The following is a 24,431-nucleotide window of genomic DNA, read 5'->3' on the forward strand; positions in this document are numbered from 1 at the left end:
TGGTGGAGATATGGATCTGGATCTGAGAATTTTAAAGTGATTCTTCACCATTGAGAGATAGGGTCAAAAACTATATATAGTGCGATATTTCAAAAAGTTATGGATGGATTCAGATGAAGCTTGGTGGACAGGTTGGGATTGCGACAAGGAAGAATTGATTCAATTTTGGTGAATACACAGATCTGAATCTGAGAATTTTAAAATGATTCTTCACCATTGAGAGATAGGGTTAAAAACGATATATAGTGCCATATTTCAAAAGGTTATGGATGGATTCAGATGAATCTTGGTGGACAGGTTGGGAGTGCAAACAAGGAAGAATTGATTCAATTTTGGTGAATACACAGATCTGAATCTGAGAATTTTAAAATGATTCTTCACCATTGAGAGATAGGGTTAAAAACGATATATAGTGCCATATTTCAAAAGGTTATGGATGGATTCAGATGAATCTTGGTGGACAGGTTGGGAGTGCAAACAAGGAAGAATTGATTCAATTTTGGTGAATACACAGATCTGAATCTGAGAATTTTAAAATGATTCTTCACCATTGAGAGATAGGGTTAAAAACGATATATAGTGCCATATTTCAAAAGGTTATGGATGGATTCAGATGAATCTTGGTGGACAGGTTGGGAGTGCAAACAAGGAAGAATTGATTCAATTTTGGTGAATATACAGATCTGGATCTGAGAATTTTTAAATGATTCTTCACCATTGAGAGATAGGGTCAAAAACTATATATAGTGCGATATTTCAAAAACTTATCGACGGATTCGAATGAAGCTTGGTGGACAGGTTGGGAGTGCGACAAGGTAGAATTGATTCAATTTTAGTGAATATACAGATCTGGATCTGAGAATTTTTAAATGATTCTTCACCATTGAGAGATAGGGTCAAAAACTATATATAGTGCGATATTTCAAAAACTTATCGACGGATTCAGATGAAGCTTGGTGGACAGGTTGGGAGTGCAACAAGGAAGAATTGATTCAATTTTGGTGAATATTGTTACGTGCTCCCCGACCCCCTGGTCAGACCCCCTGGTACCTCAGAGCCCCGAAAGGAGTCACGGCAGAAAAATATGTTATCCTGTGTCAAAAACAATGGTGAAACCACACCAATTGCAAATAATACAAACACCAATAATGCAAACAAATATTGTATTAAAAATCACACAAGAATGACAGTACAATAATAATAGGAATCAAGAGTACAATCAATATATCTCCTATGATGGTACCATCAGCTAGTACAAGGTAACTCACTGTGCTCCAAGTGAGTGGAAAAAGAACATTCCCCAATGTCTCTATACTCACGACTTCGAGCTCAGAGCCGATCCCCTCCAGTGATCATCGGAACGATGTTGAATCGAAACCAGAATCTTGTTCAGATGACAGGCACAGTCACGCCGCCCAAAACGGCACAAAGGCACACGTGGCCAAAGCGAAGAAAAGGGTCACGCGGTTAAAGCGGCACAAAGGCGCACTCACGGCGACTGGGTAATCCAAAGGCGCCCTCCAGGTATGAACCTTCACTGTTCACAGTCGGCGAGCCGCAAAGTAATCGTCAAAAGCCTCGGTGCACACACACACCACAGATACGTCTGAAAGCGGTGGAAATTGCTGACGAAGCAAGGAAAGGTTGCTCGAAGCGCGTGAGTCATAATGGCCGACAGCTCGCCCTCGAGTCGCAACGACCCGGCGATGAATCTTCACTACATGGATGCCTTTCGGAACGTGGAGTTCACGGTTAATCCGTGTAGGAATCTTGGCTCGGCTGCTCCGCAGCATTCAGTGCTTCAAACTCTTCCTAACTTTCATAATAATCACGGTTGGAACGCTTCTCGCTGTAGTCACGTGAATAGCGGTCTCCTTCTCGGCCACTACCCTGATAATCATCCCTTCGGGAGCTGCTGTAACTCTGGGAGCCATAGCCACCCTTGAAACTACCTCCACATTTTCCTCCTCTGTAGCCCCCTCGACGCCTATGGCCTGCCTTCTCTACTGTTATGGTCCGACCATCCAAATCCTTGCGATCCAAATCTTTTTCTGCATCTTTGGCGTCCTTTGTGTTTTCAAATGTGACAAAGCCAAACCCTCTTGACTTTTGCATCTCCCTGTCTTTTATCAGCAGCACTTCCAAGAGCGGTCCATATTGGCCGAAGACAGAGTCCAGAACAACTCCCCTGGTTTTGAAGTTCAGTCCACCCACAAAGAGCTTGCCAACATTGCCTCCATCCCTGACTTGTGTGTGCTGACACTTAGTTTTTGGGTACTTGACAAGACGTGCCTGTGCCAAGCGTGATGTCAGTACCTTCCTCTTCTCTTCAGAGCGCTTCCTACCCATAGCACGAGTTACGGCACAGGAGGGAAAGATACCCGGAATCTTCTGCTCTAATTGTGCAGTGTTATTTTCCATGCTAGGCTTTTCAACAAACATCGGGTTACCAGAGACTTGACCACCGGCCAAATCATTCCCGATAACAAAAGATATTCCTTCTACAAGAAGAGTGGCTTGTAAACTTACAGTGACCGGTCCTGACACCAAATCAGACTGCAAATGGATGACATGAAGTGGGGCTCTAACATAGCCACCAACCCCCTGTAAATGAACACTAACACCAGTTGCCGTCTTCTCTGACAATGGCAAAATGCCTTCAAGCATCAAAGATTGATGTGCTCCTGTGTCCCTCAATACCCTAACCGGTCTCTGGTTAGTCAAGTCTCCGTCCAGTGACACAAACCCCTCTGAAATAAAAGGTTTGTAACCCTCTTGAACAAGGTCATTCTGTGATGGCGTAACTTTGGCATGGGAACCTTCACAAGGCACTGTCCTCCAAGGACGTTTTCTCGCATTTGCCAATGCATTCGGAGTTGTACTCGTCTGACTCCGCTCCTGATTTTTCCTTTCCAGGGCATAACATTGGGACATCAAAGGTCCAGTTTTCTTGCAAAACCGCAAGTAGGCCCGGAGGAAAAAACTCGTGGTCTGCCTCGAGCCCCCCGGAAGATAAGTCTGTCTTGGAACTGTAGTCTTCTGATCCCTAAAAGTGGCGGTATCAGAGTTGTCCTCATAGTCATCTCTAGGCCACCCCCATGAATTTTCGTTCTCCACACCGGATGTACCATAACTCCCCTGGCGAACTCCAGGCGGGAAGTTAGGTTTGTGGAACCCCATCCTGTGTGTCAAGGCATAGTCATCTGCCACGGTTGCTGCCTCATACAACTCTGGTACCTTCTTTTCCTCCAGATGTACTTTAATGTCCTCGTGGACACACTGTTTGAATTCCTCCACCAAGATCAATTGTCGCAACAGTTCGAAGTCTTTCCCAATCCCCTTCGAATCACACCACCGATCAAACATGGTTTCCTTCATTTGAGCAAACTCCACATGGGTCTCACTCTCCCTCTTCCTGGCATTCCGGAATTTTTGCCGGTAAGCTTCAGGGACCAATTCATTGGCTTTGAGAATGGCTTTCTTCACTTTCTCATAATCTACACATTGGTCAATCGGTAAAGCCGAAAATATATATTGAGCTTTATCCACCAAAACACTTTGCACTAACATAGTCCAGGACTCCACAGGCCATTTTAGCATTTGAGCCACTTTCTCAAAGTGTAAAAAAAACTTGGCTACCTCATTTTCATTGAAGGGTGGAACCAGCCTCACATGCCTACTAACATCCCAGGTGTTCTGACTAGTTGTCGAACTAGCCGGCATGGATGCTACCTCTCCCCGTTTTCTCATTAATTCCAACTTCTTGAGTTCAATTTCCTTCTGACACTCCATGTCACGTTCCTTTAACTTCCTTTTGGCTCTCCTCTCCTCTGCTCTTTCCTTTTCTCTTCTTTCTTCGAGTTCTCTTTCAGTTCTCCTTTCCTCTGCTCTTCTCTCCTCGAGTTCTCTTGCAGCTCTCCTTTCCTCTGCTTTTAACCTTTCCTGGCTCTGCAGTTGCATCTCCGTTTTCCGGAGCTCCACATTTTCTTTTTGCTCGGGTAACCAATCCAAGGCTACCTCTGTCCATGTTCCCTGTCCCACCAGAGATTCTACCACCAATGTCTGCATCTCTGCCTTCTTCATACTAACTCAGACCTCCAAGTTAAAATGTCTGGCCAATATCAAGAGTTCCGATTTTTTTAATGCTTGGAACTGTGCCTCATTAGGGGACGCCGCAAACTTTCCTGCATCAAACACCATGGTGACTATCAGTTAACACCTGTTAACCTCCACACAAAAAAATTTCCTATTTTTTTTTTTTTTGAAAAATTTGGGAATGTTGGAACAAAAATTCAAATTTGGGAATTTTGGGAATGCTAGGGAATTCTATCCCAGACGAATTATCAGGGAATTTAATCCCAGATGAAGACCCAATTTCGAGCCCCTGAGTCAATTGGACGAGCCCCCAATTTCTGTTACATGCTCCTCCCGGACCCCCTGGTCACGGTGTACCTCCGAGCCCCGAAAGGAGTCACGGCAGAAAAATATGCTATCCTGTGTCAAAAATCAATGGTGAAACCACACCAATTGCAAATAATACAAACACCAATAATACAAACAAATATTGTATTAATAATCACACAAGAATAACAGTACAATAATAATAAGAATCAAGAGTACAATCAATATATCTCCTATGATGGTACCATCAGCTAGTACAAGGTAACTCACTGTGCTCCAAGTGAGTGGAAAAAGAACATTCCCCAATGTCTCTATACTCACGACTTCGAGCTCAGAGCCGATCCCCTCCAGTGATCATCGGAACGATGTTAAATCGAAACCAGAATCTCGTTCAGATGACAGGCACAGTCAGTCACGCCGCCCAAAATGGCACAAAGGTGCACGCGGCCAAAGCGGAGAAAAGGGTCACGCGGTTAAAGAGGCACAAAGGCACACTCACGGCGACTGGGTAATCCAAAGGCGCCCTCCAGGTATGAACCTTCACTGTTCACAGTCGGCGAGCCGCAAAGTAATCGTCAAAAGCCTCGGTGCACACACACACACACCACAGATATGTCTGAAAGCGGTGGAAACGGCTGACGAAGCAAGGAAAGTTTGCTCGATGCGCGAAGCGCATGAGTCAAAATGGCCGACGGCTCGCCCTCGAGTCGCAACGACCCGGCGATGATTCTTCGGAATCTAACGCCAAACCTGACACGCAGGATGATCAGTCACAGCGATAACAACTTTATCGCAGGAATCCTTTTTCCCAGGAAACCCAAAGTACGTGACTCTTGCTCGACAATGTTCGATCCAGAACGCAAAGCAACCCGCTTCTTCTCCGACTCTCTCGCTCCGCCTGCTTTCTCCTCCTTCCGCTTCGTCGTTGTCCCGTTCCGGTTTCATTTAAACATTAACCTTTTTACCTTTTCACAACAATAACCGTCATTTCCCTCAAACCACAATAATAATAATACGTGGAACCAGAAATGTTTCAAGTGGATGAAAACCACAACAACAGAAGTGATGAATCCGTAACAATATACAGATCTGGATCTGAGAATTTTAAAGTGATTCTTCACCATTGAGAGATAGGGTCAAAAGCGATACATATAACCACCTTTAGAGGCCATTTTTCCCCGCAAAGCGGGGGTTGGCCTTTTTCGGGAACCGTGGTTGTTGTTGTTTTTCGGTCCCCTTTTTGAAGCAATGTTTTACGGCCGGATGCCCTTCCTGACGTCAACCCTTTTTGCCGCCTTTAACGACAAACAGGGAATTACCAGTGAGCTGGTACTCAATTAGCCGACCTCGGAAGGATGACAGGCTGAGTCAACCCCCCTGGCGTTAATTCAGCGATCGACCGGGATTCGAACCCAGGATCCTAGGATCCTAAGCCGGCACCCTAGCCGCTAGCCCAACACCAGGGCAAAAGCGATATATATAGTGCGATATTTCAAAAAGTTATGGATGGATTCAGATGAAGCTTGGTGGACAGGTTGGGAGTGCGACAAGAAAGAATTGATTCAATTTTGGTGAATATGCAGATCTGGATTTGAGAATTTTAAAGTGATTCTTCACCATTGAGAGATAGGGTCAAAAGCGATATATAATGTGATATTTCAAAAAGTTATGGATGGATTCAGATGAAGCTTGGTGGACAGGTTGAGAGTGCGACAAGGAAGAATTGATTCAATTTTGGTGAATATGCAGATCTGGATCTGAGAATTTCAATATGATTCTTCACCATTGAGAGATAGGGTCAAAAACGATAGATAGTGCAATATTTCAAAAAGTTATGGATGGATTCAGATGAAGCTTGGTGGACAGGTTGGGAGTGCAACAAGGAAGAATTGATTCAATTTTGGTGAATATACAGATCTGAATCTGAAAATTTTAAAGTGATTCTTCACCATTGAGAGATAGGGTCAAAAGCGATATATATATATAGTGCGATATTTCAAAAAGTTATGGATGGATTCAGATGAAGCTTGGTGGACAGGTTGGGAGTGCGACAAGGAAGAACTGATTCAATTTTGGTGAATATGCAGATCTGGATTTGAGAATTTTCAAGTGATTCTTCACCATTGAGCGATAGGGTCAAAAACTATATTTAGTGCGATATTTCAAAAAGTTATGGATGGATTCAGTTGAAGCTTGGTGGACAGGTTGGGAGTGCGACAAGGAAGAATTGATTCAATTTTGGTGAATATGCAGATCTCGATCTGAGAATTTAAAGTGATTCTTCACCATTGAGAGATAGGGTCAAAAACGATATATAGTGCGATATTTCAAAAAGTTATGGATAGATTCAGATGAAGCTTGGTGGACAGGTTCGGAGTGCGACAAGGAAGAATTGATTCAATTTTGGTGAATATGCAGATCTCGATCTGAGAATTTTAAAATGATTCTTCACCATTGAGAGATAGGGTCAAAAGCGATATATATATAGTGTGATATTTCAGAAGGTTATGGATGGATTCAGATGAAGCTTGGTCGACAGGTTGGGAGTGTTATAAGGAAGAATTGATTCAATTTTGGTGAATATGCAGGTCTCGATCTGAGAATTTTAAAATGATTCTTCACCATTGAGAGATAGCGTCAAAAGCGATATATATATAGTGTGATATTACAAAAGGTTATGGATGGATTCAGATGAAGCTTGGTCGTCAGGTTGGGAGTGTTATAAGGAAGAATTGATTCAATTTTGGTGAATATGCAGATCTCGATGTGAGAATTTTAAAATGATTCTTAATCTTCACCATTGAGAGATTGGGTCAAAAGCGATATATATAGTGCGATATTTCAAAAGGTTATCGACGGATTCGGATGAAGCTGGGTGGACAGGTTGGAAGTGCGACAAGGAAGAATTGATTCAATTTTGGTGAATATGCAGATCTGGATCTGAGAATTTTAAAGTGATTCTTCACCATTGAGCGATAGGGTCAAAAACGATATATAGTGCAATGTTTCAAAAAGTTATGGATGGATTCAGATGAAGCTTGGTGGACAGGTTGGGAGTGCGACAAGGAAGAATTGATTCAATTTTGGTGAATATACAGATCCGGATCTGAGAATTTTAAATGATTCTTCACCATTGAGAGATAGGGTCAAAAACGATATATCGTGCGATATTTCAAAAAGTTATCGCTGGATTCAGATGAAGCTTGGTGGACAGTCGGGAGGGCGACAAGGAAGAATTGATTCAATTTTGGTGATTATACAAATCTGGATCTGAAAATTTTAAAATGATTCTTCACCATTGAGAGATAGGGTCAAAAACGATATATAGTGCGATATTTCAAAAAGTTATGGATGGATTCAGATGAAGCTTGGTAGACAGGTTGGGATTGTGACAAGGAAGAATTGATTCAATTTTGGTGAATATGCAGATCTCGATCTGAGAATTTTAAAGTGATTCTTCACCATTGAGAGATAGGGTCAAAAACTATATATTGTGCGATATTTCAAAATGTTATGGATGGATTCAGATGAAGCTTGGTGGACATGTTGGGAGTGCGACAAGGAAGAATTGATTCAATTTTGGTGAATATGCAGATCTCGATCTGAGAATTTTAATGTAATTCTTCACCATTGAGAGTTAGGATCAAAAACGATATATATATATATAGTGCGATATTTCTAAAAGTTATGGATGGATTCAGATGAAGCTTGGTGGACAGGTTGGGAGTGCGACAAGGAAGAATTGATTCAATTTTGGTGAATATACAGATCCGGATCTGAGAATTTTAAAATGATTCTTCACCATTGAGAGATAGGGTCAAAAGCGATATATATAATGCGATATTTCTAAAAGTTATGGATGGATTCAGATGAAGCTTGGTGGATGTGTTGGGTAGGTGACAAGAACAAGCCAATTATATTTTGGTCTAGGTCCGGATCAAGATCCAGCCGATCAGTGCGATACAAAATGTGAGCTAATCAGCCTGGCGGACCTATATGCGCTCCACTAAGTGACGTTCTAGATATAAATGTTACAAATCACGAGTCTGATTCCTTGATTTATGACAACCCCCAGGTTTGACTACTTATTCGTTTATTCTATTTGTCTGGCAGTTGATGCTTAAACAGCAAATCGATGTAATGCTGTTATTTTCATCTTTTTTGTTGTACAACTACCAGTATCTCAACTGAATCTTTTCATACTGATGAACGTATTTACATTTTAACATTGAGATTGAACAATTACCAATTTGTTTTATTTTTCTCGACATTAGGCTGGAAACCTTTCATACACCCCTTGTGCATCCTCATCGAATCGTGTGATTAAATGTGTCCAGAACAAATCGGAGTTTCAGAAGAGGCAACAGACAGAGGAAATAATGAACGCGTCACAATGAATCGGTCTTGGCCTACCTTAAGCGTCTTGGCAAGCCCGAAGTCTGCCACTTTGCACATGAGCCCTTCGCCAACAAGGACATTTCGTGCTGCCAAATCTCGATGGATGAAGCTGTGTGACTCAAGGTAGGCCATCCCAGATGCCACTTGTGCCGCCATGCCGATCAGAATGCTCGGTGAAAGTGTCTGGCCTTCAGGACCTGTGCAATGAGAGGACAAAGAGAACAATTACTTGCATACCGCTCAAAAGATCTTGGCCGGTGTTACGTCACTACCTCCGCTGGGAGGGGTGGAACTTGGACCACACATGCATGTTCGGCCCATCTTCGTGATGCTTTACTAAAGTCTACATAACCTGATCGTGATCAGGACCAACAGAAGCACATCGAGGAGCATGCCTGATAGTTGGCACCCAATTGGGGCATGCTTCGGTTTTTCGGAGGCCAGTTGGGTACCAGCAGGCCCACGCGTGCCCGGCATGTTACCACTGGTGTGGTGGAGGCAACGTGGTGGGTAAAGCCTCTCGCAGGATGTACTATGGTACCCTGCACAATGGGATTGCTAGAAAAGCTGTGTCGGATCACTGGCCTAGTTGGCACAAACAGGTATTCATTCTGCTCTTCCTGTCTATTGTCTCCTCTGTTTTGACAGGCCCGAAGTTGCACACCATCTCGGTTGCAGATAGTTGCAGTTTACACCAAGATCTCCATTTCTCACTGTCCTTGTGCTGCTTTTACACCTCTAAATCCCCAGGAGTACATTTGGCTGTGACATCCCCTCCTCTCCCACCTAGGTGGGAGCGGAGGGGAAGTTGAGGCCAAAGTCTTGTTTGTCTGATTGCTGTACCATCCTCCTAACAGTGATGACTCCATTTACATGTCTCTCTCTATCTCTCCAAACATGGACTAACTTTTAGCCACCCATCCCAACGATCACTTCTTCCTATGTGATGATGTCAGATCCTCTTAACTACAGACCTGTTAGCCCACTCCCAATCATCAGTATGGTCATGGAATCCATCATCAAAGTTAACATCAAATCCTTACTTTTATCCAATGGCCTTATCTCAGACCATCAGTTTGGATTCAGAGCCAGTCACTCAAACCTGGTCATGATGATTCTGTTCTCCCAAAAAATGGATGGAGGCCCTCAATCTCAGATGTGAGATCAGGGCCCTCTCTCTGGACATTTGATAAGTCTGGCACCCTAGCTTGATCTCCAAACTCTCTACCTATGGCATCCAAGGCCAACTACACACATAGCTTTCCGACTTCCTCTACTCATGTAGCCAACATGTGGCTCTCAAAGGGATCCCCTCATCTCCTCTCCCTGTCAAAGATGGAATGACCCAAGGAAGTGCCTTGATCCCAATGACATTCATATTCTTCATCAACGATGTTTCTTACTCTCTGGAAAATCCTCTTTACCTCTTTGCTGATGACTCCACCCTCTGCCGTAACATCTTTCATGCTTAAGAAAGGCATGCAGCAGCCTCTCCTCCCTCTGCCGTAACATCTTTCATGCTTAAGAAAGGCATGCAGCAGCCTCTCCACCCTCTGCCGTAACATCTTTCATGCTTAAGAAAGGCATGCAGCAGCCTCTCCTCCCTCTGCCGTAACATCTTTCATGCTTAAGAAAGGCATGCAGCAGCCTCTCCACCCTCTGCCGTGACATCTTTCATGCTTAAGAAAGGCATGCAGCAGCCTCTCCTCCCTCTGCAGTCCTTGATAGAATGATGAGCTGGTCAAACACTTAGAATATGTCATTTAATCCTGACAAATCTCACACTCTCACTCTGTTTCTTCGGAAAAGAGTGTCTGGCGAAACCTCTCATCTACTTCCTCAACAATTTTCTTGAAGAAATTCAATCACTTTCTGGCCTCACCATTAGCTTTTTTGGGAAACCACATTTCTAAGTTTGCCACCTTAGCGGGCTGCTACCTGGGCATTAGCTGTCGTACAAAGCCTTTCCTTAACACATCTGAAATTGCATCTATTACTAGAACGGCACTCAGTAGAGAGTATCCCTCTGCCAGGTACGTTTTGTATCCCACTGATTGGCCGGATCTGGATTCAGACCTGAACAAAAATCTAATCGGCTTGTTCTTGTCACCTAACCAACTCGTCCCCCAAGTTCAGTCATAATTCGTCCATAACTTTTCATAATAATTATCATGTTCATATATCGCTTTTCACCCGATCTCTCAATGGAGAAGAATCACTTAAAAAAATTAAATAATTCTCATATCCGAATCCATATTCAGATCTTCACCAAAATCTAATCGATTCGGTCTTTTCGCACACCCAACCGGTCCACCAAGTTTCGTCCAACTCCGTCCATAACTTTTTTGAGATATTGTGCTATATATCGTTTTTGGCCCAATCTCCCAATGGTGAAGAATCACTTGAAAGATTTTATGATCTGGATCCGGATTCTAAACTTCACCAAAATTGAATCAATTCTTCCTTGTCACATACGCAACCGGTCCACCAAGCTTCGTCCAAATCCGTCCACAACTTTTTGAGATATCCTGCTATGTATCGTTTTTGGCCCTCTCTCCAAATAGTGAATAATAACTTAAAAATTATTGTATCCGAATCCGGATCTTCACCAAAATGTAATAATTTCGTCATTGTCGCATACACTACCTCTCCGCAAAATTTCGTCCAAATCCGTCCACAACTTTTTGAGATATCTTGTTCACAAACAAATAAACAGACAGACAGGGATGAAAACATAACCTCCATCCACCTTTGGTGGCAGAGGTAACAAGACCTTAACCCTTTGAGTACGGGATTTTTTTTGATAAAAATACCCCCGGTATGGGATTAATTTGGCATTACGGGAATGCAACCAGGTACTGACGATCTATTTATAGGTATAGTCGATGACGTGTCGTAACGTCATCCGTACACAAAACTTTTTCGTGGGTTGCGGCACTGGACGTCATCCGTACTCAAAGGGTTAATCTGCAACTTGATGGAGTACTGCTCTTTCTTCTGGGCTGGCACCTCTGCCTCTCACCTTGCTCAGCTTGACACCGTGGAAACCAAGGCTTTCAAAATCATTGGTATCTCTCACGATGAAGGCGAGTCTCTGGACCTATCACTTTTACATTACAGAAAGATGGGTCATCCCTGTCTTCTACTGCCTCCTGTTTGGTCTCTGCTGGATTCTGTGGAAGCTAAAGCTCTCAAAATTATTGGAATTTCCCGTGATGAGGCTGAAGCACATACCCTGTTGCTCTCATATCCGAGGCGCTGATATTGCTCCCTCTGTTCTATCATTCCTCCAACCCTCCCTACTCCAGGATGCATGCATGAAAATAGGTATGGCTCAAGAGTGCTGTCGTTGCCCCGCCATGTAGAATGAAATAGCATCGCCACTTGTGGAGTCAAGAGGTGAAGCCCCCTGAAGCTCCCTTTTCCTTTCATATGCAGCACTTGGCTGCAGGTTACATCATTTTCTTGGAATATGAGGTGTCCCGGGAAGGTATTAAACGGGATGTGGGACACTTCAAGATAAAATGCAGATGATTGGCTCACAGTAAAATAAACCATAGTACTTTTCACATCCGCACACATGTTCCCCGGGGATCAACCAAAATAAGGCTAAATACTGTATTGAGATTATGGGACAAATGGCGTCCCAGGAAGATATTAAGCAGGACAGGAGACATTTGTATTCAACAGGATGATGCTTTCATTAATCGCCAAAGTCACGAGCCACTGCTGATTGGCTGTGTGAGGCTAGTTGTGCTGTGATTGGCTCCTGGTTAGCTCATTTTCATATGAAGGCTGTTGCTGCTGATTGGCTGTGCGAGGCAAGTTGCACTGTGATTGGCTCCTGGTTAGCTCATTTTCATATGAAGCCTGTGGCTATTAAGCAGGACAGGAGACATTTGTATTCAACAGGATGATGCTTTCATTAATCGCCAAAGTCACGAGCCGCTGCTGATTGGCTGTGTGAGGCTAGTTGTGCTGTGATTGGCTCCTGGTTAGCTCATTTTCATATGAAGGCTGTTGCTGCTGATTGGCTGTGCGAGGCAAGTTGCACTGTGATTGGCTCCTGGTTAGCTCATTTTCATATGAAGCCTGTGGCTGCTGATTGCATCATTACTGGGAGTGTGGCTGTGCCCAATGCTTTCTAATAAGCTGGTACTCATTTTGCCAACATTAAAAGGATGTCAGACTGAATCAACCCACCTGATGTTATTCAACGGCACGTCAGGGGCTCATACTCAAGAACCCTGAGATCTTAAGCCGGCCACCCTTAAGCTAACACCGGGTGTTTTCCTGGCTGCCACGCCAATACATCCTTACTGTATATGCTTCCACGTTCTTCGTATTGCAAAATACAAAATAGAGCTACAAACTACAGGACTACTGATAGTCAGGTTCACTATGTCAATAAATTATATTTCGTTCAAAATCATGGTAGATTAGCAAACCTATACATTTTTGGAAAGGTTATAGCATAAGGAAACTAAAAATCAATGTTTACATTTGGAGAGATACCTGTATGGCGGCCATTTTGGATTTTCAAAATGGCCACTGTAAAATACATATTTTGTTCTATTTCTGCCTCTAATTACCCTAAAAACTTTTTAAAATATACTGAACCTATATTTTCAGGGACAAGGAATCCAATGAAAGTATCAAATTAGTGCTATGGGGAATGGTAAGACACGAATCAAAGGTTTTGAATTGCAAAATACTGTCTTTATATTCGCGATAAGTTGCAGAATCAAATACATGTTATCATTTTGTACAGGCAGTTAATAACATCAAAATGTGTCACAATAATTCATATCACCAAACATACACAGGCAGTCAGCAAAATCATATATACACATGCAGTCAGTATAACTTCACATCTACGCAGGCAGTCAATGACAAAATATACACAGGCAGTCAATGGCATCAAACATACACGATTACAGAATATGCCATTTAGAGTTCGTCATCACTGTCCTGTGTGTCGTATCCGACAATATAGTCCGCATCGTTTTCACAGTCCGTTCCACACAAGCAAAGGTCGGTCAAATTGATTGGCAAATCGAATTGGTCGAATGGTCGATCGAATCGAATTCGATGAATCGAATCGAATCGATCGAATTGGTCGAATGGTCGAATGGTCGATCGAAGCGATTGGTCGAATGGTCGATCGAAGCGATTGGTCGAATTGGTCGAATGGAATTGGTCGAATCGAATTGGTCGGAATTGGCAAATGTAAACATTGATTTTCAGATTTTCCATGTAATAACGTTTCCAAAAATGTATAGGTTTGCTAATCTACCATGATTTTGAACGAAAAAACATAGTGAACCTGACTATGAACTTAATGAGGTCTCACCAAAAGAACAAAAAAGATGTCGTGCAGAGCACGATACTTGCAGAATCTACCTCTAACTCCCCAAAAAGTCCCCATGGATACATAAACTTATCCATTTCATTAGGATTAAAATTAACGATCTTAATCAATGCTCGTCAATCAGATGAAAATTGATGATTTTACAGGTAACAATTGATGATTTTAGAAGTTTTACCTTGAGTTGACCTTTGACCTCAAAAATAGTTGATTTTCCAATTTATTGATGCACGATGCAATTGCTCTTTAATTTTCAAGCTAATAGGATGAAAATTGATGATTTTAGAGATAACAATTGATGATTTGAGAAGTTTGACCTCGAGTTGACTTTTAACCTTTTGACCTCAAAAGTAGTTGAGTTCTCAATTCAGTGAGGAACTATGCAAATGCTGTTGAATTTTCAAGTCCATCGGAAGAGAATTGATGATTTTTCAGGTAACAATTGATGATTTTAGAAGTTTTACCTTGAGTTGACCTTTGACCTCAAAAATAGTTGTTTTCCCAATTCAGTGATGCACGATGCAATTGCTCTTGAATTTCCAAGTTAATAGGATGGAAATTGATGATTTTACAGATAACAATTGATGATTTGAGAAGTTTGACCTCGAGTTGACCTTTAACCTTTTGACCCAAAAAGTAGTTGGGTTCTCAATTCAGTGAGGAACTATGCAAATGCTGTTGAATTTTCAAGTCCATCGGAAGAGAATTGATGATTTTACAGGTAACAATTGATGATTTTAGAAGTTTTACCTTGAGTTGACCTTTGACGTCAAAAATAGTTGATTTTCCAATTCAGTGATGCACGATGCATTTGCTCTTTAATTTTCAAGCTAATAGGATGAAAATTGATGATTTTAGAGATAACAATTGATGATTTGAGAAGTTTGACCTCGAGTTGACTTTTAACCTTTTGACCTCAAAAGTAGTTGAGTTCTCAATTCAGTGAGGAACTATGCAAATGCTGTTGAATTTTCAAGTCCATCGGAAGAGAATTGATGATTTTTCAGGTAACAATTGATGATTTTAGAAGTTTTACCTTGAGTTGACCTTTGACCTCAAAAATAGTTGTTTTCCCAATTCAGTGATGCACGATGCAATTGCTCTTGAATTTCCAAGTTAATAGGATGGAAATTGATGATTTTTTCAGATAACAATTGATGATTTTAGAAATTTGACCTAGTTGACCTTTGACCTCAAAAATAGTTGTTTTCCCAATTCAGTGATGCACGATGCAATTGCTCTTGAATTTCCAAGTTAATAGGATGGAAATTGATGATTTTTTCAGATAACAATTGATGATTTTAGAAATTTGACCTGGGGTTGACCTTTGACCTCAAAAATAGTTGTTTTTCCAATTCAGCGATGCACAATGCAATTGCTCTTGAATTTTCAAGTTAATAGGATGGAAATTGATGATTTTTTCAGATAACAATTGATGATTTGAGAAGTTTGACCTTGAGTTCACCTTTGACCTTTTGACCGATTTTGCAAATAACAAGTGCGCCTGGGGTCCACGGGCTTACTAGTAATGGATAAATCACATTGTATCGGGCAATCTTATAATGTCTACATCATGTGCAATGCTTTTAATTGTCCTCTATAAAAATTACAAGAACAATGGAAAAACACACATCATATTTTGGATTTGAACCTGTGAACATATAACCACTGGTTATCCTGGGCACTTAGCCCTGAGCGACTGGTTGAGATTGAAACATCAAACATCATGAGGTTAGTTCAAACATAATGAGCCATTAGTTTAAACATCATGACCCATTAGCCAAACAATTATGTGACTGTTGAAGAAATAGCAATGACATGACAAAAGCAATACAGTGCAATACAGTACAGTACAGTACAGTACAGTATGTAGTCTTGTGTTTCGGAACTCACCACGCAGAAAGTCTCGGAGCGCTCCGTGTGCCAAGTACTCTGTGATGATGAAAAGAGGTTCTTCTACTGAACATACCGCATAAAGGCACACTAGATGAGGATGTCGGAAGCACTTCATGAGGCGTGCTTCATCCATAAAGCTACTCACATCCATGATTCCTGCAGACACACAGCAAGTACCCTTGGAAACTTACAGTCTCAGTCCTGATCAATAACTCTTTTGTTCTGACCTGGGATGATGGTCTCATCGGACCCTCGTACCTTGCCCTACTCTGGTTTTGGTGAAATAATATATTCGTTTTCAGGGAAATTTGGATGGATAGATGCAGCAATATAATCTTAGATGTTTCTGAAATAACACTTGGTAAGAACCTTGGGTGTCGACACGGCAATGGCGTTTAGGTTTAGTTCCGATAAGTGTCAAATTAAAGTTTAATAAGATGCAAAACTATACAAAAGCTGCTTACATGACCTTTGGATCTGAAGGTCAATGGAGTATGGCTCTCCTCAACGTCCTGGTGCCCCTGCATCACACTGGTCTCCTACTCTTTGTGGCCTCTGCCTTTTGACCTTCCACAGCTCATCTGAGATGCATGCGTCCTTCCAGTGACCACCTCCTTGTTAAATCACCGAAATCCACAACTTCCACAGCTCATCACCGCAAATATTCCTACAGGTCGCACAAGATCTGCCTGCAACCCTCTTATGGTTAAACTGCCAAAATCAAGACTCTCTGCTCACCTTCACTCCTTCATTCCTCTTTTCTCCCACCTATGGAACAAACTCCCTCACTCTCTTCAATCCCACTCCACCCTCCAGGTCTTTAAAACAGCTGTTCACCACCATCTCTTATCCTCCCCCATTCAAAACCTTGATCTTTTCTATCCCCGATAAATACACCCCAATTCCACTTTTTTGAAATACCAACTTCTGTCCTGGAAGTCCTTTGTGTCCTTGTGTTTTATACTTCTCCCACCCCCCCCCCCCCCTTCCCATGCCTCCTCCCCCCAAGCCCTCTCCCTCCCACACATCTACCTGCTCTTAAATGTTGTGTGCTCTCAAGTGTTTGTGTGCTTCCCCTTCTCTTGTCTTCTGCTCCCTCTTTTTATATATCTTGTTTGTCTGGTTGATTTGTTTGTGAAGTAAATGTCAGCTCTTTCACAAGCCTCGATTCAGTATACAAAAAAACAAACAAAACTATTGGGAATGCCTCTTCGCGGTCGTTGTACCCTCCAAAGCAAGTTGGGGCCAAAATCTTCCCCATTCTTCCATGCTGCCAGGAATCATCAAGGCAACATGGTCACGGTCAGAGTGTCCTTTGGTCCCTATGGACAATCTTTCTTTCTCTTTCTCTTTCTCTTTCTCTTTCTCTCTCTTTTTCTCTTTCTCTTTCTCTTTCTCTTTCTCTTTCTCTCTCTTTTTCTCTTTCTCTTTCTCTCTCTTTTTCTCTTTCTCTTTCTCTTTCTCTTTCTCTTTCTCTTTTTCTCTTTCTCTTTCTCTTTTTCTCTTTCTCTTTCTCTTTCTCTTTCTCTTTCTCTTTCTCTTTCTCTTTCTCTTTCTCTTTCTCTTTCTCTTTCTCTTCTCTCTCTCTCTCTCTCTCTCTCTCTCTCTCTCTCTCTCTCTCTCTCTCTCTCCCCCTGCTGGCCGTTAGCTGTTGGGCGTGGCAAGATGGCAGCCGTGCATGTGTGGTGAGGTGTGAGCTGCTCCAATCTTTGATCTTTCTACCCCCCCCCCCCCCCCCCTCCTTGCTCGTTGTCTTTCTTAATTTCTGTTCTTCCACTTCTCTTCTTATCCTCACGTTTGCCTACTCTCTGTCTGCCCCCCACCACCCCAGTTCAACAACCCGCTGCTGCAACTCCTCATCCTACCCGTTCTATCCTACCCGTTTCTACCCTCCCTCTGCCCGCTCCCCCCCCCCCACACCCCTCCCTTCCCCCCCCCCCACACCCCTCCCTTCCCCCCCCCCCCCCCACACCCCTCCCTTCCCCCCCCCCCACACCCCTCCCTTCCCCCCCCCCCACACCCCTCCCTTCCCCCCCCCCACACCCCTCCCTTCCCCCCTAGTACATCCCTCGCATGTGTTGCTGTCTCGATTCTTTTTCTTTCTCTTCTAGCTTTTTCTACCTTTTTCCTCTGAGATACAGAGAGAGAGAGAGCCCACACCTTTCGGTGAGGTCGACGGGTGAGTCGTATTCCTATCGACACTCTAAGGAGTTGCGATGGGTTTTCGCCCCTTTCCTCATTAAGAGGTGTGTTTTACCGCGTTCGTTTTCTCGTGCTGATACATGCCGAGTGGCGTTTTCTTTGCGGTTTTTTTCCCCCTTGCTTTACAGAAAACTGTACCCGACCACTCCCCTTTTTCCCCCGACCCCTTCCTTTTCCCCTGACCCCAACTCGGCTTAGCCCGGGTAATTTGAATTAGTAAAATGTCGACACGTTCCCCGTATGCGGCTTTCGAAGCTCTCACACGGAAGCATGGCGTGGTGTGCGTTCCTCCCGATGAGGTTAGTGTGGAACACATTGTTATTGCTATTGGGAATATCATTGGAATGGAAAAGATCCGTGCAGCGTCACGGATGAATAAACGTATCGTTGTTTTTTTTAGCCGAGGAAAGCCTCGTGCATGAGGTTGTCGCGGCTGGTCTGTCCACAGACAATGGACATTTCGTCTTAGTTTCCCCACTCGATACCCCAGCTGTCAAAATACTCCTATCCAACGTCCCCCCGTTTGTAAAAAATGAGTCGCTGTTAGCGGAACTATCGCGCTATGGTACAGTCGTGTCCAGATCAAAATGCTGCCGCTGGGCTGTCGGAGTGAACAGGCGAAGCACGTCATGTCTTTCCGACGCCAGGCATACATTGTACTTCCCACATCCAACGTGGACAAAGTATTAAACGTGGTAATTAAATTCCGTATAAAAGATCACGACTACCAAGTATATGCGTCAACCGAGACATTAAAATGCTTCACTTGTGGAAAGTTCGGACATTTAAAACGTTTCTGTCCCCGAACTGCACCCTCTGTGATCGAGCAGACAGGCTCTCTAGACAATACTGTGCCCCCTCTACCTCTCAACACTGACGGACAAACTACCCCAACTACTGTCCCAGACCCCCCCACTACCTCCCAACACTGACGGTCAAACTCCCCCAACTACTGTCTCAGACCCCCCACTACCTCCCAACACTGACGGTCAAACTCCCCCAACTACCGTCTCGGATGACATCGCACCAAATTTAACGACTGCTGATAAAACGAACATGAACATCTGGGATGGGTTTACACTTGTTTCCTCATTAAGGAAGAGAAAAACACCCCAGGATTCAGTTACACCTCATAACGAAAAGGTGGTAGTTTTTCAGTCAAACATTGCGGGAATGCCTCTGTCCGACCAAACTACTACCAGCAACCGGTACGAACTGCTCATGCATGAGAATGTAGATCCCCAGCCCTTACCTGAGACTTTCCCCCACAATGCAACGGAGGGGAATTACATCCCTCCTCAAGGGAAAATTAAAGCTGTTCCGTGTCCTTCTGTGAATGATGCCGAAGTGCATCAAGACCCGATCGTAAAAATAGGAGGAAACGTGATAGCAGAAAACCTGATCGTACTTCCAGCGGCTCCAATTTCTGAGCACAATGAAAATATTCTAACCCCAGCAGTACCTGTGCTGGCGGTCTTACATAACATGCCTGAGCACATTGGTAAAAACTGATGGAGAACCTCAAACTGTCAAACCGGCGACGGTTTCCCCCGCACCCCCTCCCACAACCCGAAGCTCCTTCAATTCCACTACCCCCTCCTGCTCCTATTAATATGGAGCAGGATGACACCTGCACAGCACAAGTTACCTCAGAGCCCCAAGAACCAGGAATTGAAAGTTTCCCAGACAGTGGTTCCGACATGTCAGATGAGGAATCTTATGAAATTGAGGAGTTCCCTACAACAAGCGAATCCAACGTCTTACCAGCCCAAATATTGAAATTCCTCAACCACACTTTTAGAAAGAGACACGTAGACATTAAAGATCACTTCTCTGACCTGCACGGGTTTATCGACACGGGCAAGGAACATCATCCGCCGGCCTAGCGACCACCATTTCACAGAAGCCCAATGTAGCAGGCTGAAAAAGTACATTGTGAGAGCAAAAGATGAACAAAAAAAAATGAGATTTGGAAGCTTAAATATAAATGGTGGCGCGAGTCAGCTGCGCAAACTCCAAGTGGTGAACCTTGCACTACAGAAAACTTTAGACGTACTTTTCTTACAGGAAACCCACACTACGCCAGCATCCATGCAGAATGGAACCGGATGATGAAAACGACCAATTTTTTTAGTGATTCCAATTCCCGAACTGCGGGAGTGGCTTTTCTTTTGAATCCCCATTTCCATCCATCAAAACTTTCCTTTAAAAACATAATCCCGGGGCATCTAGCCTCCCTAGAATTTGTTATTAATAACACAAATTTTACTTTGTTGAACGTTTATGCCCCTTCAAATAGCACTGAGCGGCAACGCTTCTACGCTAGATTAGGGCCTTATATGAGGCAAATAGACCTGCACAGGTGTATTGTAATGGCAGGTGACTTTAACTGCACTCTACAACCAAACCTAGATAGAAACGGTGCGGAGCCCCATCCCGGACCAGCTAAATTATTAGCAGAGATAATAAGGGATTTTCAGCTTCAGGATCTTTGGCGGCAACAAAATCCCACGATGCATCAATTTACCTGGAGCAAGATCACAAACAACCAAGTATCCCTAGCTAGGCTCGACCGGATCTATATAAATTCACCATTTTTAAATCTCTCCCCTACCACTGGAATTTTGCCTTCTGGTTTTTCAGATCACCATTTAATTACTGTGAATTACCATTCACATCTGTCCTTGAATCGCCATTCTTTCTGGAAGCTTAATGTCACCATCTTAGAAAACCCCTCCTTTAGGGCTGCTTTCAAAGACGTATGGTCTGTTCTATTAAATCAAAAACACCAGTTTACAGATCAGCGTTTGTGGTGGGACAACATAAAGGGCCCAATGTAGAGGATTTTGTCAACAATTTTGTTTCCTAAGAACACAAGAGGAACGTAGAACAAAGGCTACTTTAGAAAAGGAAATTCTACAAATTCAAACAAATTTAAAAACTCACTCTTCTCCCCAACAAGAACTGAGACTGAAAGAAAAGAAAGCTTTCCTTAATACAATAATTGAGAACCAAACCCAAGGGGCATTAAAAAGATTACGGTTTCAGCAGCTCAACCTTTTGGACACGCCAACCCGATACTTCTTTGATTTTGAATCGAAGGCTCCTCACCCCCAAATTACTGCTCTAAAACGCCCTGACAATTCTGTCATCACTCACCCTGAAGGAATCAAGAGGGAAGCTAGACTCTTTTTCTCCAACCTTTACAAAACAAAAGAAGTTGACCTAAATGGTGTCTCTCACTTATTTGACGGTGTTTCCACCTTAACCCCAGAGCAAAGGCAGAGCCTGGAGAAACCACTCACACTTGAGGAACTCTCCATCGCATTAAAGAGCCTTGGCAAAGGGAAATCACCTGGCATCGACGGTCTACCGTCAGAATTTTTCGAATCTTTCTGGGACCCTAATTGGCCCTGAACTGCTATCAGTCTTCCAGGAAAGCCTCGAAAAGAAGGAACTCCCGCTGAGCTGCAGAAGAGCAGTACTTACCTTGCTTCCAAAGAAAGGCGACCCTTTACTCATCTCCCAGTGGAGGCCAATATCACTACTATGTACTGATTACAAGATCTTTTCCAAAGCTATTGCCTTACGTTTTTCACCCTTCCTAAAGAACATTGTAGACATGGACCAAACTTATTGTGTTCCTGGTCGTAATATCCATGACAGTATTTCTGTTATTCGCGATTTGATTGATGTTTGTGATATTAATCATGAAAGTGTTGGCCTTGTTTTCCTAGATCAGGAGAAGGCTTTTGATTACGTTTCGCATGAATACTTGTCCGAAGTCTTAAATCGATTTGGTTTTGGACCCTTTATTTTATCATGTATACATATGTGTTATTCAAACGTATCTGCCCTGCTAAACATAAATAATGAGCTTGTGCCCCCCTTTTGTATTAAAAGAGGTGTTAGGCAGGGCTGCCCACTGTCAAGTGCTTTGTACACCCTTTCCCTTGAACCCCTCTTAAACACGCTTCGAAAGTCTTTGACTGGTTTCACTGTGAGAGGTTTAAACCACACTATAAAGACTATTGCCTACGCTGATGATATATGTGTGTGTATCAAAAACTCTGATGATATTGCTAAGATGATGCATGCTTTAGCACTTTTTAACAGAGCCTCGTCAGCAAAAATCAATTGGAAAAAGACTGAGGCACTGTGGCTCGAATCCCTTTCCCACCCCCCATTCTCCCCACCCCCCCCCTTCACCCCCGCTTCTCTCCCCACAAATATTGCTTGGAGAAGAGATGGGATCAAGTTTTTGGGAGTTTTTCTAGGTCCTGGAGATTTCATCAGGCATAACTGGGAAGGTTTGCCTGAACGCATTGAACTGCTTTTAATAAAATGGAAAGGCCTACTCCGCCAATTGTCTTACCGTGGCAGAGTATTGGTCATAAACAACCTGGTTACCTCCATTCTGTGGCACAAGGTCTTGGCTCTGCAACCACCTGCTGGGTTAATCGACGGAATACAGAAGAGCGTCACTCATTTCTTCTGGTCTGGAATGCATTGGCTACGACCGGAAAGATTAAATTTGCCGATACCTGAGGGTGGTCAAGGACTTGTCAATGTAAAATGCCGAATCATGGCTTTTCGTCTACGTATGATATGGTCCATTTTGCACGAGCCTGTTGTGCTTTGGAGGCAACTTGCATGCTGCATTTTGGGTCGTTTTGAGAATTTCGGTCATGCTAAGGAGCTTTTCCTAATGGACTTGACAATGTTTGATCTCTCTTCACTCCCTTCTTTCTACCGAAGTTTGTTAAATGCATGGCAAGCTCTCAAAAGCCATCGGGATCGTACTACGTACGAGAGATCCATGTTCTTCAACGAGCCACTGTTTTGCAACTCACTTTTTGAAGGTTTTGGAAGCAGCAGGGCCTTCATTCAAAAGTTTGTGGCTGCATCAATAACCAAAGTGTGCCACCTTAGAGACAATGCAAATGACAAGTGGCTAAGTGTTGCTGCTATTGCCTTGGCGACTGGCATCAGATCATCTCGCCAACTAGACAGATGTCTAAGGGTGGTGCTTCATGCCTACGGTACCTCCCAACCTTGGTTGGTTCGTCCTGTACCTCCCTCTGAGCCGAGCCTCTCTCCTTTCCCCAACCTTCTTTTGTCGGCCTCTGAAAACTTGGAGCCAATAAATTTTGGCCGTTCCTTTTCCTCCTCCAGTGGTAACCGCAAAACCTTATATTTCCAATGTTTAAAAGCTCTTTTCCCCTCCTTGTCTTCCCCAGCACCTTGTAAGTGGTCTGCAGTCCTGCCACACACTCCTCCTTTCTCCCCAAACTGGGGATGGTATTATAAAAATCCTGTGCCAAAACGTGCTTGTGATCTCCAATGGAGAATCGCACATTGGATAATACCCACAAACTCTCTCATTCACCGCTTTTCACAAGCGACAAGTGATCAGTGTCCCTTTTGTGGACAGAGAGAAACCTTGGCCCATGCGTATATTCAATGCAGTCGTTTAACTCCTCTCTTTGTTTTCTTGAAAGTGCTATTTGCACGTCTTTCCATTGATTTCAATTTTCCAATGTTTATTTTAGGGCCAAGTGGCCCCTTAAACATCCAAGCAACAATTCTTGCAAACTTCTTTATCTCCCAAGCAAAATTGGCAATTTACAAAACCAGAAAATCAAAGATAAAGAATGACTTGTACAGTACAGATACTGTAGCAATGCTCAGAGCTTTTTTGCGAGAGCCGGATAAAACTTGATTTTTACTGTTATTCGCTTTCCAGCCAACTTGAACTTTTTGAAAGAATGTGGTATGTAAAGGATTTTTGTGAAATATCTGAGGGTCATTTGGTGCTTTCTCTCTAGTCTTTATTAAATATCCTTCTGTGTTTTTTTGGTAGCTTAACGGTTTGTTGGTTTTGACTTCCCCGATGGTAAAATTGCATGTAACTGTTTTGTTTATTTTGTTTTGACTGTAAAAAATCTTCATTTTATACTTTTGTAATAAAAGGACATAAAAGTCTCTCTCTTTCTCTCTTTCTCTTTCTCTTTCTCTTTCTCTTTCTCTTTCTCTTTCTCTTTCTCTCTCTCTTCTCTTTCTCTTTCTCCTCTCTTTTTCTTTCTCTTTCTCTCTCTTTTTCTCTCTCTTTCTCTCTCTCTTTCTCTTTCTCTTTCTTTCTTTCTCTTTCTCTTTCTCTCTCTTT

General features: G+C 43.0%; 1 protein-coding gene and 1 long non-coding RNA gene across 3 annotated transcripts in view; one reads left to right on the forward strand and one right to left on the reverse strand.

Annotated features, from left to right (window-relative positions):
* LOC137425029 (tyrosine-protein kinase SRK2) overlaps positions 1-24,431 on the reverse strand; it is a 51,219-nt gene that overhangs the window by 3,713 nt on the left and 23,075 nt on the right. Inside the window, exons 5-6 of one of the 2 annotated variants that reach the window (XM_068113037.2) lie at positions 16,061-16,219; positions 8,815-8,996 (exon numbers count right to left, since the gene is read on the reverse strand). In XM_068113037.2, coding sequence (XP_067969138.1) covers positions 8,815-8,996; positions 16,061-16,219 — 341 coding nt within the window. Of the gene's footprint in view, positions 1-1,493; positions 8,713-8,814; positions 8,997-16,060; positions 16,220-24,431 lie in introns of those variants that run through there. The other variant, XR_010984033.2, reaches the window with a different exon arrangement.
* LOC137425039 (uncharacterized) overlaps positions 17,741-24,431 on the forward strand; it is a 33,633-nt gene continuing 26,942 nt past the window's right edge. The window contains exon 1 of the long non-coding RNA XR_013622660.1: positions 17,741-17,753. This is a non-coding gene — a long non-coding RNA (uncharacterized LOC137425039). The remainder of the gene's footprint in view (positions 17,754-24,431) is intronic.

This window comes from Myxine glutinosa, chromosome 1 (genome assembly GCF_964187855.1).
Source record: "Myxine glutinosa chromosome 1, kmMyxGlut1.1, whole genome shotgun sequence".
NCBI lineage: Eukaryota > Metazoa > Chordata > Myxini > Myxiniformes > Myxinidae > Myxine > Myxine glutinosa.